Raw genomic sequence first — 16,937 nt, forward strand, 5'->3', positions numbered from 1 at the left:
GGCCTGCTGCATTCTGTTTATTTATTTTATTTTTATGAAGAGCACTGCCACAGAGGCATCACGCCTGCCCAGAACTTTACCCTCTCCCCCTCGATTTTCTGTTCCGAGCCATCCCACCCCAAATGTCTTGACGCCATCACCGAATGACCGAGAAAACATACATTAAGCTCTCGAATAATGTCTACATTGTGTCATTTGAACAAGAATAATGTGCACAGTACTTTGCAAACGTGCCCCTAAACTGAGTACACTGCCAGAGCCAGATCCTCATCTTACCTGATACATATAAGATTTAACTGCTATTGTGCAAAAATAAAATGAAAATTCAAATTATTTAATTACAGCCCAATACAAGCATACAGACTCAGTGTAACAATGCTGGCTTGGTCAGAGTTTCATAGGTTTGAAGTACAGCTCACAATTCATTGCACAGCAATTAATTTTCAAAAGAAAAAGAAACTTCAGTCAATGGACTTCACATCGACGCTGAAGTATTTGTATGCTGCTTTTCCTTTTTAGTCACATCACCAAAGGAGCAGTTTTATTGGTAGAATGCTGCTTAGATAACTTGAGAAATTGTCAAAGCGGAAATAACAGATTGTTTTATGGGGCAGCGGCATGTCCATCCCAACCATTATTACATCCCAGAAGGAGCTTGCATACCTGTGATCACAGTTTTCCTACTTCAGTATGCACAGCACTGCCAGTTGTGATTGCACAAGTTTGTGCACTGGTTCATGTAATAATAAATGGTCAGAAGTAACACCTGCGCATGAACTGTCCTGCTTTTATCTTTTTCTACTGTGCATATTACTCAAAGAAAAATGTAGCATCAACTAGACTGAACAGCCACCCTTGTTGTTAGAGGTCTGGAATGATCAGGCACCACTACATCTACCTGCTACTCAAGCAAAGAGGAAATAACTCACCTGCAGTAGAGTATCCAGAGTAGTGACAAAGGCCTCTTCAGCTTCTACCATGCAGAACTCGCAGACATGCCGCCTTGTGTTGCAGTTCTCAGCACGAAATGTGGGATTAACTGTGTAAACTTTAGACAAAGACCTGGAGCAAAAAAAAAAAATTCTTAAATTGCTACTGCCTAACACAACCAAAGTGCAGTGCAGAAAACATATATACAGTCTTTGTCAAAAGTATACAGCCCAATGGGTTTGCTTCGAAGCAGTGTAGCGGGGCTCTAAATTAAGCGCATCTGTCAGTCCTAAGCTTGGGAGGTTGAGAACTTAAAATCCTCCCACCTTCATGAAATTAGGGTCCCCGAGTATGCGAGAGAAGCCGCGCTGCAGGGCTCAGAAGCAGACCGCTTGGGCTGTATACTTTTGACAATGACTGTACTTTGCTAATTTACGCTGAAATGACGCAGAGCAATTTTTTTCTAACACAACTTTTTAAAGCAGGTCTGCTTGCCAAATGAAGAAACCTCCAAACAACACATTATACCAGACAATACAGGCAAAATAAGGTTTGAACACTGCAGGCTACCTGGCCTCTCTCTGAACCATGTCATAAGTTCGTTAGTAGCATGCAAGTTACCGTATTTACCCGAATTATATATACACTATTATATATACACTATAAATTATATACACTATGATCATAACATGACCTCAATCTGGTCAAGTCGACTACAGCAGAGGGCACAAAAAAAAATGGAACATTAAAATATGGAATTAATGGCTACGTCAACATTACTCAAGAGGCAACACTAGAAACGCATGACACACCATTGAGCGGACTGAAGTCCCCAGCATGTTAATCACTGTATGCAGCCCCCAAGAAGCTGCAGCAACTGTCACCACCATGCTGCCACTGCTTCATGTTTTGTGCTGCCAAGTCCTGTGCCCATTTGCTTTGCCCTCCTTTCTTTTCCCTGAAGCCTAGTACTGACTTTTTGGCACATGATGATTCCACTAAAATATGTCTTTCAAAATCAAAGCATATCTTCCTATCACCAATACGGGAAAGAAAATTCACAGATCATTTAACTCCAACCAGCTGGACAAGAAACTACGAGCTTCACAACCATTTTTGTTCAGTGAAATTTGGTCATTCCTATGCTAATAGAAAGCCAGTGAGAAAGAGGAGCAAGAGAGCAGCCTTCAGTAATACGGTGCGCTGAGCGAGCTGATACAATACGTGAACAAAAGCAGTGCAGCAACAGGGAAAAGAGAGAAAGGGGGAAGGGCAGGGCAGGTCTCGCCCTCTCTCTTGTCCCTGTTGCTGCTGTGTTTTTGTTCTTCAAAGGAGCAGACTGCTTGCTGCTCTCAATTCAATGGCCCTTTGGTATACCATCCGGATCTCATTCGATGGTCTCAGCACACTGCAGGATTGCGTTTAAAACTTCCAACGTTGGAACACTGCCATTCTTTCTTTTTTTTACAGCAACACATAAAGATAAGGAGAATGAGGATAAATATGGACTGTAAGCCCCATCACTGACTTTTTCAAAAAGAAAAAAAGCAGCAGTTATCATCATTAAAGTTGCTATTTACTTTCACGTGGATGCACAAATTAAATAAGCACATCAGTGCTCACTGAGACATAAAAGAAAGAACTGAAAACACACATATTATGACACTTCTTTATATAAGTCATCTTTTTATGCCATGCAAATTATCCCTTCAGAGCAGGTTTTGTTCATTTCTTCATGAATAAAAACATGCTCCCCAAATATCAGAATGCTGCAAAAAAAAAAAAAAAAGGCCAAAGTTCCCGGTCTTATTATTTCATGAGAATTACACAATTTCATGTTTGAAACCGCCTACCTACACATGAATCTAGGCTTGTTTCAATACCCTCAACATTCTTCAACTTGAACTAGGCAACAAGGTTACCATTAAAAGAACAACCGATCACTGAAAGTGCATTAGTCACTTGCTTTTTTATGCACACTGTCGGAGTGATACCCACATAGCAACAGCTTCCAGGTGAAGCTGGGCTGATACGGTCAGAAAGACAGGTCTTCCAAAAAACTGCTCCTCGGAACCCTTGCTGGTCTCAGACTCTTCTACTTGTTGCTTCACAGACTGCACTTGAAGGAAAACATGTGCCATGCTTTTCATGCACACTGAACCGCAAAAACTGGGAATTTGATCGAAAAAACTGCGGCCTAGTTGCAATTTCTTCATGACGATTAGCTCAAGTGTGACAATTCTTTGACCTCTGATCGTGACGCAAATTTGGCCACACGCAGCATCCAAAACAAGTGTCACCTGATGTTCAAAAGAACGTGTGCTTGGATGTGCCAAATATCAATTATAGAAAAAAAGAACATTAAAGCATCACAGGTTGCAAGATTCAGCAGTAACATGTGCATCAGTGCTACCACGATTCATCTTTATAAAAGGAAAAGGCTAAGGTTTCTCAATGTAGTGTAATGTTTGCTTTGTGTTTTTCTGTGGTGCTCACCAATAAGTGCACAAGCTCATCAATATTCGCAAAAGAACGTTCCTTTCAATAAACCTCAGTTGTAAGTCGGCACACGTCTTGTCTGCTCCTCCTCTGTCCTGCCCTGTGGTACACTTTTCTTTCTCGAGATTTCACACCAACAAAAAAGTGAAACATTTATTTCAACCATGCACAGTAGCAAAATGACAAGTAACACATTGAGGCACGGGTGGCGGATTCTCCATGCATATGTGCACCAATGCGCAAGCTCTTTCTAGGCTTTCTAGGACTTTCTAGGGTGCTGTCATCTTCATCTCTGCACTTTAAGAACCTGTATGGTATGTGAAACTCAAGTCAGACTCAATTTCGGAGACAAATTTGAATTTTCAATAATGTTTGGAAATCTAGCTTCCAAACCCTGTTGCCATTGCCGCAATATTTGTCCTGTGCCACAGTTTGAAAATAAATAACTTCAGCCTAATGGTATATGTTTCACATGGCCAAAACATGCAATTTCTTGATTTATTCTTCTCTTTGGCATTTAAGAGAACTGAAACTGATTGACAAGATGCCCTGATAATAAGTAGTGCAAATCTGTGCTGTCTTTAACAGAAACTATATGTGCAGGCTGCCTAAAGCTAGGAATGATGCAGCAATCAATGTCAAGAAACAGCTCATGGTTTCTGTCTCACTGTCACTACTCAACAAATAAAGAGGCCAGTAATATTTTGCAATCTGCAGCGGCAAAGCTTCGGTGCAATGTGGCGGTGTTGGCAGCTTCAACAATGGCTCTAGTGTGAATGTCTTTGCCACCAGCACACTGTGGACGATTTTCTAGTTTCCTTTTCTCAATACTTCCATTTTTCTGCCTTGGTCATGCGATACGCCCCACTGCCCACTCATTACAAAAGGGTATAGCCGTGATCGCCATTACCTTCGCAGGCACTAAACAAGCCAGTGATGTCTTGTCACGAAGCAGCAAAGAAAGAAGCGGCAGCACAGCGTCACTGCTATGCAAAAGGCTCTCTGCAGAATACTGCAGATTCTTTGTTCTCAGGCAAGGCTCTTAATTAGGCTAATTGGTTACTGAATCCAAGCATAGAATTTTACGTAAAAGACATAGAGAGGTGAGAACAGCATGTGTCCTGTCATTTCTCTCCTGACTGGTCTTTATGCACTAGTTACCCTAGTTACTATGTCTGGATTCTTTCTTTTCAGTTCTGCCACAGAAAACAAGGGGCCTTATGCATAACAATGGTTTGTGCAGATCACATCATGTTCTTAAGCCAATAACAAGTACCTGTAAATCACACCTATGCACTAGAGCTTTAAATTAAATTTCAGAGCTCAGTAACTTTCTTGCACCCTGAAGCATGAGGTAAAGAAATGTGCTGAATAAAAAAAAAAGAAAAAGATACCTTGACAGAGAAAACATCCCCGCCACCTTCACAGTCATTGGATGTCAAGATGGGTGTGTGGACATGAAAGAAGCCCTGAGCCTGGAAATGAAACAGGAGAATGTATACTTCACCAAAAATCAGACAACAATGTTATCCAATTGAAGTACTGGGGTTAAACACATGGTTCCAAGAAAGACGCTTACCTCTAATGCTGAAAACAAGTTCTGGACAGTAATTTCACCACGTAAGCAGGCCCAGCTTATGCCCAAATTATACAATTGTTTACTGCTGTGCGGTGGTGCTTTTGTCTTCACGCCTTCGTGTTTAGTTAGTTCATTTTTTGTTTCTGCCAATCAGATCAACTCAAAACATCAGCCCTTCCACCTATAGCACCTGCCATCACATTTGTAAGCAACTTGTCCACCATGGCACATATTACACAAGCATCCACTAAAAGCACCGTCATCAATAAAAAGAGCATGCAAGCTGTGCAACCTACGTTTCAAACCTTCAAACTCACAGGTGCGCAGAAAGAATAATTATGTGACTTTCTTGCAGCAGAAAATAAATAAAGCGATGATCAAGCATGGACGATGTACCCGTTTACCACTGTGTGAAGCCCACACCGTTTCTAACCAGGTGACTTTGCAATCGTACACAAATCCACACGCAAAAAGAGAAAGCAGCTGAAAGGCCTGTTCTTTGCCATATGACAGAGCCTGACACACACGGCACCACCACGACTAGTACAGAGAATAAGCACATGACAACAGTGTAATCAGCTTTGTCTGTGCCTCATCTGCATCCCAGTTAGTGTGACACCCAGTATTTCAAACAGCTAGCATGCAGACACCTGCAAAACCTTTTTAGACAAGGCACCACAAGGAGACAACGTGCACTGCAGAGAAATGTCCACTAGTTTTGAGCCCTTTTGGGAAGCTCATGATACAGTTGCTTTCACAATTAATATAGCATGGGTCAAGTGTGGGAGAATCAGAAGTGGCACATGCCTGGAATGCAGCGTGAACTGCCATCAGGGCTGCACTGCGGAGGCGTAACAGGGCTGCCTCTGTGGTCAGCCGCGGTCTGAAGTGCAGGTGACTCCGTACGTACTCGGGGGCATAGATCTTTCGAGCACGAAATGGGTATCCCTGCATACAGGATGAACAGCAGTCATTAACTCCTTCTTTTTAGACGCTAGTCAACATATTTTGAGCCCCACCTCAAACAAAATTTAGATTGCAATAAATTATTATTCCAGCAAGTTTTCTGAAAACCTTGATGTAAGCATATTGTACTCTCAGGCAAAATGAAGTTAAAAAAAAATATACGAAAAATCTGTTCATTGCTTTCCTCGTTTTTTGTGGACATAGCCACAGTTCTGACTACTGCAACTGGGGTGTATCATCCCAGCCCACGTGGTAGGGAATAGGCATATTCCCTGACGCGTCAATAACTATTGTATAATGATGTTCTTATTGTTTGATGGTGAGTACTAACAGTCAGTTGGCATTGTGTAATGATGTTCTTATTGTTTTATGGTGAGTACTAACAGTCAGTTGGCATTGTGTAATGATGTTCTTACTGTTTAATGAGTACTAACAGTCAATCAGCATTATATAATCATGTCATTCATGCTCCTGTTATTACCCCTATTTATGTAATCCCCCCCTCACACAATACTCCATGCTTGGAGCCTGTGAGGCAACGTGAATAAATAAATAAATAAATAAATAAACAAATAAATAAATAAATAAACAAAAATTTCTGCATACGCCAAAAAGTTGACCATCAAAAGCAGCATGGTTAAGTACAGTGCAAGTGTGCACTGTGTGTCTGAATATGTAGCATTTCCAAGCACAGGCACAGCAGCTGTTTATTTTTTTTTCTGCCATCACACCTTCTACTTCCAAATTAATAACATAGACTTAAAAACTGGCTCAGTAAACATAGTCTTGCATCATTGCGCTTTTCATATAAGCTAGCAGAAAGCACAAAAATGCCAGAGCATGCTAATAACCGACTAGCCTAGTAATAACCGACTTCGACGCTATTGACTGGAGGGCCTCCTTTGAGGGCAATCTGCTGCTTTGTTCTTGAGTTGCATCCGACTACATACTTCATCTCACAAGCTGTTCGCAGCACTGTGAAAAGTAGAGCTCTCTCATCCAATCAGGGCCAAGGAAGACAATAAATAGTCCCTCAGATTTTGTGCAGTGTTGTGGCCATTTTTCAAGCAATTATTGCAATGATTGAAAAGATAGTTGGGGATTGTGTTTCGCAAGTACCGCGAGCATTTTATTACCTGGTTTAATTAGCAAAGTCCGCACGAGCATAACGCAGCGGAGTCCTGCGGAGAAGTGATGCGCCACCATTCGTAAACATGGCACCCGTAGTGGGCCGAGTTTCCTGCACGCAGCATCTGGAGACTGGTGCTCTTTCCATCCCAGAGATGGAGCCACCAAATGCGGGGCAAGGGGGCAGAGGAACACGCTTTGTAGTGCACGGCGTTCCGATTGACTCAGATCGCCGTAGCCTTCATAGCGCTGCAAACAGCTTGTGAGATGGAGTGTAGTACATGTGTCAGAACAAAGAGCGAAATTGAGCTTTGTTTTTTTTAGGACAGAAGGTGAAAGTCAGGTAATGTAAAACTTACTGACGATGGTCCAGGCTTACTGAGGAGTTATAGTGGGATTAAATTACATGGATGTAGTTGAGTTTCTTGGCATATGAACATGGTCACTCACTGACCTCAAACTTGGCGTCATGTACATACACTACAAGCTATTTTTGTAGTTGATTACTGTCGTGTCCGGTCGCTGTGTTGAATGCAGCGAAAGACGCACACGGTACTTTAAGACTTCGTTTATTTAAAGCCGATGAGGGTGCGACCAGCGTCGACCGAGGCAGGAGCCGAACTGGCCGCCCGAAGAAAGGAGGGAGTGGAGAAGCGTCCACGGGAGGGAGTGGCTTCCCAGAACAGGAGGAGGGTGCGGGGGCGCACCGTGGGGGGGCATCCGGCGACAGCGTGCGACGAGGGGCAAGCGGTCGTTAGGAGGAGGATGCGAGTGGTCGTTAGGAGGAGGATTGAGTGGTCGTTAGGAGGAGGATGCGAACTGTCGTTAGGAGGAGGACGCGGGGGCGCACACACACAAAAGCAATAAGGGGACACAACACTTCCTTCCCCCTTAGAAAGTTGCCTGGTATCGTGCAGGGGGTCGGCGCTCACGCGTGGAGGCGCGCTGGCTTTGTGCGCTCGGCTTGTCCGTTTGTCGCTGGGTGGTAGGGGGCCGATGTAACTGAGGAGATCCCGTTGTCGCGATAAAACTTGAGGATCTCCGCAGACACAAACGGTGTTCCGTTGTCCGACACTACCTTGCGCGGCAGGCCGAACGTTGCAAATAGTGATCGGAGGTTGTCAATGACTGCTGCCGAAGTCGTCTGTCCCATTTGCCTTATCTCAAGCCACTTTGTGTAGGCATCTACGACCACAAGGAAAGTGCAGCCCTCAATTGGTCCTGCAAAATCAATGTGCAGTGTGTGCCATGGTGTGTCTGGCTTTTCCCATTCTGGGACAGGAGCTTTCGGCGGGGCGCTCCGGCTGCTCTGGCAAGGCTTGCATTCTCGCACCACTGTTTCGATGTCGTTGTCAATGCCAGGCCACCACATGTAGCTTCTGGCACACTTTTTCATTGCAACGATGCCCCGATGTCCGGCGTGGATGAGAGACATAGCTTGTGCGCGTAGTTCTCTCGGCATCACAATTCGGGACCCAAATATGATGCAGCCGCGATGGGTGCTCAACTCTGTAGCTCGCCTGCGGTAAGCGTCGAAGTTGTCCCCTTTGAGTTTATGCACGTTGCCTTGTTGAACAGCTGTGTAAACTAGCCGGAGAGCTGCGCACTTCTGCGTAGATGCTGCAACTGTGCCTGCTGTAAGCGGAGGTTCTGGCAGTGCTTCGAACATCAGAACGTCTCCTGGTGGAAATGGTTCGTCAACAGTTGCGTCTAGTGGCAGACGGCTTAGCGCATCGGCGTTTTGATGTTTACCAACCATGTTCTGGCTCGGCGTCTGGTGTATGCCGCATATCATCACGCCTAGTGGAGAAAACCAGTTTCTCCCTAGAAGGCTTGATCCTGTGCCCTTCACAACAAGCAGAGGTAGCGTATGGGTCTGGCCGTTGTAGTTAACCTGCACGTTGGCAGAGCCCAATAGTGGCAGATTCTGTCCTGACCACGTTCGCAGGTGCGTGTCGTCTTGTTGCAGGGCGGGTGCGTCAGATGGCCATGAAGTTCGGAACGTGTCCTCACTGATCAGAGTACAGGCTGCGCCGGAGTCCACCTCGAACTTAATCAGCTGGTGATGTACGCTTACTTCTGTAAAAATCTTCGGTCGCGTGCCGAGATTCATGGTGTTCAGGTCGTACAACACAGATGGTGTTGCTGATGTTGTTCCATGGAGATCAGATAGCGGCGTATTCTCTGAGGCGTTGACGCTGTGATTAGGCTGGGAAGGTGACTTTATCTTGGCAAGTCTCCGTTTCGTAATGCATGCTCTTTCGATATGCCCTCGCTTGTGGCAAAAATTACACGTGGCTGACTGGAATCGACATCCCTGGGGGTTGTGTTGGTCGTCACACCGCCAGCAGCGTTGTGCCTTTTTGACCGATTTTACAACAACAGAAGGCTTGCGCACCTGGTTGCTTGTCTGGTGTACCGGCTCGGTGTTCCGGCGAATCCCTCTCTGCTGGTGACCGGCGCTCTCCGCTCGAACGGCGATGTCGTAAGCTTTGCTGAATGTGAGGTCCTTCTCAGCGAACAGGCGCTGCTGCAGTGACTCGTCACTCAGTCCGCACACAAATCTGTCGCGTAACATCACGTCCAAGGGAAGCATGGTGGTGTTAGCAGAAGAAGCTGCGTCTCCCTCCTGCCCGGTAGCTGTTGTCGACAGCGTTCCAAAATTGCAGTCGGCAGCGAGCTTCTTGAGCGCGGCTACGTAGGCGCTCACAGTTTCTGCTCCCAGTTGATCTCGTCGTTGGAAGCGAGCCCGGCTGTAGACCTCGGATGGCCTTGGGTCGTAGTGCTTTTGCAGCGCTTTTACGATGTCGTCGTAAGACACTGCCGCTGGTGTGCTTGGCTGAATAAGGGCGCAGACAGTATCGTAGGTCTGCTCCCCGCACAGCGTCAGCAGGTTGGCCCTCTTCAAGGCTGGGTCTGTGATGTTGTTAGCTTCAAAGTAGAACTGAAGGCGTCCAACCCACGATGACCACGATGAGCCGTTGAATTCTGGTATCTGATTGGGAAACCCTCGCGTAGCAATGGCTTGTCAATAGCGTTGCGTAGCGCGGGTCGAATCCACTTTCTCGTCGCCACTGTCGTGTCCGGTCGCTGTGTTGAATGCAGCGAAAGACGCACACGGTACTTTAAGACTTCGTTTATTTAAAGCCGATGAGGGTGCGACCAGCGTCGACCGAGGCAGGAGCCGAACTGGCCGCCCGAAGAAAGGAGGGAGTGGAGAAGCGTCCACGGGAGGGAGTGGCTTCCCAGAACAGGAGGAGGGTGCGGGGGCGCACCGTGGGGGGGCATCCGGCGACAGCGTGCGACGAGGGGCAAGCGGTCGTTAGGAGGAGGATGCGAGTGGTCGTTAGGAGGAGGATTGAGTGGTCGTTAGGAGGAGGATGCGAACTGTCGTTAGGAGGAGGACGCGGGGGCGCACACACACAAAAGCAATAAGGGGACACAACAATTACATAAACAGCTCATTTTAGTATAAGAAAAAATCCATCAAAAGGAAGTATTCCTGATGAGACTTAATACAGTAACAGGACTTACAAAAAAATCAATGAGAGTCTCCTGATTAGCCACATGTCTATCATGACAAAGAAATCACAGGTTACAGGTATTTATCTACTAAATAGAGAAACTCACTAAATATCCATGCACCTAACATACAAACTATATAAAGCTCCTACCTCAACATCACATGGTCCCAACACAGTAATATTTTCAGCGTGTACTTCAAACTCTTGACCTTTATGTGAGCTGGCCACAAGGCTTCCAACAACTTGTACAGCTGCCCCATATGCGATCTCTGGCCTGAAAGTAATGCACAATACACAATGCAAAGGAAAACTGTGATGAAAGGACAAATTACACATTGAAAAACACTTTCCAGGCGTCTGCAAGAGCACATAATTATACTAATAAACACAGTCATTGCAAGCTTTAGTGTACTGGCAGTATTCATAAGAAGCCACAGTGAGCAAGAGACACTATAATATGGCGCTCTGATTTAGCACAGCAGAACCTATACTGCAAGGGACACTGGTTCTACCCAGATGGTTAGGCACGAGGGGCACATAAATTGCTGACAAAAATTTGTCAAGTGAACAAAATGCACTAAAAGGCTAAAAAGACCATTAAAAAAAATGGTCTTATTGGCCTTTTAGTGCATTTTGTTCACTTGTTGTCATCTCCTAGGGTTTTTTGTCTCTTGTACTGCCTGCTCGCGTCATCCGTTTAATCGACCCTCCACTTGTCTTTTTATCTTGTCTAGTTTTCATTTTTTGTTGCCTCCAAGGGTCACCCTTGCCCTCATGTGTCTTTTCAATTTTAGTTTGTCATCTTTCTGTCGCGTGCAAACACAGCAGCTGTTACCCATGTCTTCCTGCCCACTTTTCGAACGTATATATAAGTTGCTCCACAATAAAATAATAAGTTGAAGTCAGCGCTGTATCGTCTTGCCTCTCTTTGTCCGTGTCTTAGGAGTGCGCTGTGTTTTTCCCCAAAAAAGTATCTAGAAAGGTTTATGGTTTATGAGGGTTTAACGTCCCAAAGCAACTCAGGCTGCGAGGGGCACTGTGGTGAAGGGCTCCGGAAGTTTCGACCACGTGGGGTTCTTTAATGTGCACTAAAGACAAATCTACTTTCATACATTGCAACTGATGCATTGCTAATGCAGTTTTTTTTCCATGGTATCTGCACACATCCTATCTGGTTGATCCTTGTTGCTTTCAGACCAATCCGAAAGAATGAACACGGATAATGTGGGAGAAGTTTTTTCTACTTTTGAGCATGATGGGTAAGGTCTCACCTTCACTCACAAATTGCTTGAATGTAATGAAATGAAGTTTTTAAATATCAGCAATAGCTTTACACCGCATTAAGGTTGCTGGAGGTACAGGCGCGGCCATAAGTAAACGGAGCACGTTATTGCGTTCGAAGTGCAATTTCGCTTTCTCCATTGGCAATGAAGAAGCGTTGTTTGTCTACAAGAAAGCCCACCAACCTCCTCTACCAGCACTCGCGTACCACTGCTGGAAATTTCAATTAGGTGACGCGTGAAAAATATTCGAAGACAGTTGCGTGCTCCGTTTACTTTTGTCCGCGCCTGTACCTGCTACAAGCTCGAAAAGACCTACTGCCATACGAGTGTGAACATTAAGAGAATGAGAAGGGAGCCATTGCTTCCTTCTGTTTGAAAACATCTCTGGGGGCATTGCGCATACATTTGGTACAGGTCAATTTGTACAATCAGGTCTGCACGTTAAAGAAGACAGGGTTCACTTCCTCGGCTACAGATGCAGAGGCCAAAATGTTCTTGCAGTATGTGATGAGCAAGGCATGTCAGGAAGTAACAGCCGTAACACCATATGCCACACTAAACAGGTGGGGCATGAATCAGTCCCTCACGTACACAGCACCTTCTACAGTTTGAAACAGGCCACTGCAGTGGCTCAGTGCCTCTGGTGTTCAGTTGCTGAGCCCAGGGTCATGGAATCGGACCCCAGCTGCAGCAGCCACATTTCTGTGGAGGCGAAATGCAAAAATGCCAGCGTGCTGTCAACACATAATAAAAGGACACCGAGAACAAATTTAAGTTGGCCTGTATCGACAGGTTGCAACATTTGAATCCCAAAAGAGAAACTTCTCACTGAAAATGGAGCTTTCATAAACTAGAAAAGAATAAAAAGCAAAACTCAGGTGTCACCACCAGTGGCCGATTTAGCAGGTCAAATGCACGTGTCGCAGCAGATTTCTGGGCACATATCCCAGAGGCTGCACACTACACTGCTATTCCCTTTAAAACAGTGACAAGCCATCTTTTTCATTAAGGATGTCACGAGTCTGAACAGACCAGCGGGAATATTTTTCTCGGCTATAAATGAGTCTTTCGCTGCCGGGCAAATGTCAAAACACCAGAAACAAGCATCAATTTTTAAAGAGAACAATTCTTGCATGGAACTGTCCTCAGTGTTCCTTTAAAAAAGCTGTAGGTAATCAAAATTAATCTAGAGCCATCCCATACAGTGTCCCTCACGCACATCAACCCCATGTATCAACACTTTGTAAACATCACAAATAAGTACAGTGCAGTGGTATTTTCTTCAGCCCTGTGCCAGTTAGCCATGGTATTCGAAAAAATACTTCAATCTGTGCAAAGTGCTGTGTGTATCCACAGCAGCTTACAAAACGCCAGTAATTTGCAGGAAGGTGTACATCAGCCAGATGGATCATTGCACCAAACGACTACCTGAAGGAACACCAGCTTTCAATAAGAAATGAAGCAGCGTCTCAATTACCCCTGCAATGCTGCGCATGCATCTATGCACATCAGCCATTGTTGATAAAAGCAAGAATTTTGAGGAAAAGTGTGACCAAGTGGCATATACACTTGCCAAGGCATTTTCCATCCCAAAAGAAAGGGTAACCGCCACATAAGCAGCCCTCTGAGATTACCTTACATGGCAACAAAAGACAGTTTTTGAATATTGGTTGAGCCACACGTCGAATATCCATGCCTCTCTAGAAAATATGTTGAGTCTGTGCTAGTCTGTTCTCACCGTCCTTGATTGCTTGCATAGTGTTTCTGTGAAAAATACGCTTAATCACTTGACCTGTAACCTTGCTATTCTGAAGTTGCCAACCCGCATAACTACAATAATGCTAAACTGTTCTCCATACAATCCAAACGCGCTGTAGCGCACAGAGACACTGTAAAGCAGAGGCGCTAAGATGAGCGTTCCCAGCCGGCAAAAGAAGAAAATAAAGTTGAACAGTGCGTGCTCACTGTGCAAGCACGGCACGGGTTGTTCGGTTCGAGAAGCCTGCCATGCTGGACCTCTTGTTCTGGTGCTCCGCTGCAACCCCGTAAATTCCCCACAGTGGTGACTCCGGCCTATGAGATCACCGACCCCAGCAACCTACCGTCCTCAGGCGACCTTCCGCCTGACGCTACCTTGCACCCATGGGACGTCGCAGAAAATCGGCTCCGAGTGGCACCCACAAGGTTTCTTCTCTCGGAAGCTCCAACCTACCGAGACTTGCTACAGCGTATTTTGCCGTGAGCTGCTCGCCATCTACTCCACCATGCAGCATTACTGCCACTCCTTGGAGGGCCAGCCATTTTACATTTTAACGGACCGTAAGCCTCTGACGTATGTGTTCTGTATGAACTCTTCCAAGTACGTCGCCCACGAACTTCGTCAGCTGGCCTACATATCGGAGTTTACAACAGATATCCGGCACATCAAAGGCATCAACAATGAGGCATCTGATGCAGTTTCACGCATTACCTCCATTGGCGTGCCTACATCTGCTGTGGACTGGGAATGTCTGGCCCGGGCACAGCTAGAAGACCCTGAGCTTGAAGCCCTGGTGTGACCACCCCCGTGCTCTCCGTCTGCAGCTCGTGCCTCATCCGTTTGTGCACAGATTGCTCTGGTGCGACATGTCATTGGCTTTACTGCGTCCATTCATCCCGGAGGCCTTTCGTCGCACCATTTTCCATGCACTTCACGACATCTGCCATCCCAGAATTAGAGCCACACAGCCCCTCGTTACCCAGAGGTACTTCCGGCCGAACATTAACACCGACGTTCGCCAGTGGGCCGCTCGTGTCATGCTTGCCAGTCCGCCAAAGTGAGCCGCCATCCACCCCAGTCTGTTGCCAAAGCCTTCGCTTCAGCATGGGTTTCCCACTCCACAAATCGCGGCCGCCAGTTCGAATGCACCCTCTTCACTTCCCTCACCCGTCTGCTCGGCCAGCACTAAACACTGCCTCACCACACCATACCATCTCTGTGCCAATAGCATGGTTTAGCGGCTCCATCGTCAGCTCAAGACTGCCCTCATTGCTCGCCTGGATTGTGAGCACTGGGCTGACCATCTTCCTATTGCGCTTCTTGGCCTATGTGCCATTCTTCGTAGTGACCTTGGCTGTTCGGCGGCCGGATTCGTCTTCGGTGCACCCCTGCGGCTTCCCGTAGACTTGTTCGTTTCTTCGGCTCCTTCGTCCCAGCCCCTGTAGTACCTTCAATGCCTTCAGGACTGCATTCAACACCTGCGCCCAGTACCGCCTCGATCATCCGACCGTCAGGTCTTTGTGCACCCAAACCTTGCGTCCTCGACGAATGTTTTTCTAAGGCGAGACGCTGTAAAGGCACCTCTTACCCCCTCATACGACGGCCCATAATGTGTCCTCAACAAGACGACTAAGTCAGCGACTATCCTGCTGGATGGCCGTGAAGAGGTAGTCTCCTTGGATCGCCTCAAACCCGCGTACATGGAGACACCTCCCCAGGAGCTCCCCTTGGATGTTGCTGTCTTATCCGCCAACCTGCCTGCCGCCGAGGCATTCTCATCCCTGCCCCGTCGGTGCGTACATTTTGCCGTTCTGTCTGGACGGCGGGCCCTGTAGCGAACAACGATGCTTTAAAGCGGAGGCGCTAAGATTGGCGTCCCCAGCCGGCAAAGAAGAAAATAAAGTTGAACGGCACGTGTTCGGTGTGCAAGCACAGCATGGGTTGTTCGGTTCGCAAAGCCTGCCATGCTGGACCTTTTGCTCCGGTGCTCCGCTGCGACCTCGTAAATTCTCTACAATGTAAAGCATATCTGACAAACAATTAACATTACCCGTGAATGGTGGCCAGTGCCACACCCCAGTGAACCAGAAAATAAAATTCTTTATTTGAAAGCACCATAGACAGAGTGCTCACGCAGCTGTCTACCAGAACTGTGCAGAATTCTTTGCTGCAGCACGCAGGCACAGCCAACTCTCAAACTATTTCTATTATGTGCAAAAGTTTGCCACTTTCACCTGGTCAAACGACGTTCAGTACCTGTCGTTCATGTTCTTTCCGTCTCCTGTCTTTTGCTGTTTTGTGCTGTAGCAATAATGCAGTCAGTACTCCACAATGGGACCCCAAGCATTAGAACGTTCAGAAACCTACTAGCACGGCGTTACGCCATGCAACCTGGCTGTGCATGTTTAGTACTCATGCGTTTTAATAAACAAGACCGAACCTTTTATTCCTTTTAAATGGGCTGATTGATGTCGCAAAAATATATCTACACTTTTTTATATATATATATATATTTTTTTTCAAAGGCTTCAAACGCAGCACCAGAGGACAGGTTACAAGAAAATGTAGGGCCGGGAATAAGGAGGTCGGGCAAAACAGCAGCGCACCTCATGCAGCTGGTGGGGATGACGACCTGAACTTTCGACGACACCGTTCCGTCCGAAAGGTCCATAAACACCACATCCTTGTGTCTTCGCAACGCTTTCACCCATCCCTGCAAGCGCAGTGAAATGTTCAATGTAGCAACGGGATAGCTCAGTAGCCTGATTATCCGCTCAACGTACCTTAATTTCAATGCCTTTGTTAACGTCCCTAGAGGCTAATATCTGTTTTAGTGACTGGCAGCAGGGGAAACTAAACGTTCCGAACGTTCTCTGCAGCTGCACGGCAGAAGCCATCGATCGACAAGCTAGAAACCACATGACACCGACGCGTGCACCTTGCGACAGCAACGACGGTAAGAACCAATAATCCCGTGCAACGAAACAGCAGCTGCTTCAACCTCTAACAGCGCCTGATCATTCTCGGATCATCTGCAAATTACAGACACTGTGCCGCAACTTTGAAAAACGCTTCTCCACCAAGCGTACCGCTGCCGCTGCGGTGCTGCCGCATTTGGCGATTTCACGTTTCACGATGTAGTGATAGCCCGCAGTAAAAATCCTGCAGCACAATGAAACAATAAATTACTTTACTGACATGCATAAGAAGCCGCATCATTTTTAATGAACTAATTTTACTATTTAAAATTTATGCTAAGATTATTTTGA

The 16,937-nt window shown here is 46.2% G+C and overlaps 1 protein-coding gene across 5 annotated transcripts in view; it reads right to left on the reverse strand.

The window, feature by feature from the left end:
- The window catches only part of AsnRS-m (asparagine--tRNA ligase, mitochondrial), a 34,414-nt gene that overhangs the window by 14,970 nt on the left and 2,507 nt on the right, over positions 1-16,937 (reverse strand). For 3 of the 5 annotated variants that reach the window (XM_089565776.1, XM_089565773.1, XM_089565774.1), the window contains exons 1-7: positions 16,452-16,790; positions 16,275-16,381; positions 10,777-10,900; positions 5,816-5,956; positions 4,824-4,904; positions 2,929-3,044; positions 930-1,062 (exon numbers count right to left, since the gene is read on the reverse strand). In XM_089565776.1, coding sequence (XP_089421902.1) covers positions 930-1,062; positions 2,929-3,044; positions 4,824-4,904; positions 5,816-5,956; positions 10,777-10,900; positions 16,275-16,381; positions 16,452-16,589 — 840 coding nt within the window. In that variant the 5' untranslated portion in view covers positions 16,590-16,790. Of the gene's footprint in view, positions 1-929; positions 1,063-2,928; positions 3,045-4,823; positions 4,905-5,815; positions 5,957-10,776; positions 10,901-15,924; positions 16,134-16,274; positions 16,382-16,451; positions 16,791-16,937 lie in introns of those variants that run through there. The other 2 variants (XM_089565775.1, XM_089565777.1) reach the window with 2 other exon arrangements.

This window comes from Amblyomma mixtum, chromosome 1 (genome assembly GCF_055824585.1).
Source record: "Amblyomma mixtum isolate Tamu chromosome 1, ASM5582458v1, whole genome shotgun sequence".
Taxonomy (NCBI): domain Eukaryota; kingdom Metazoa; phylum Arthropoda; class Arachnida; order Ixodida; family Ixodidae; genus Amblyomma; species Amblyomma mixtum.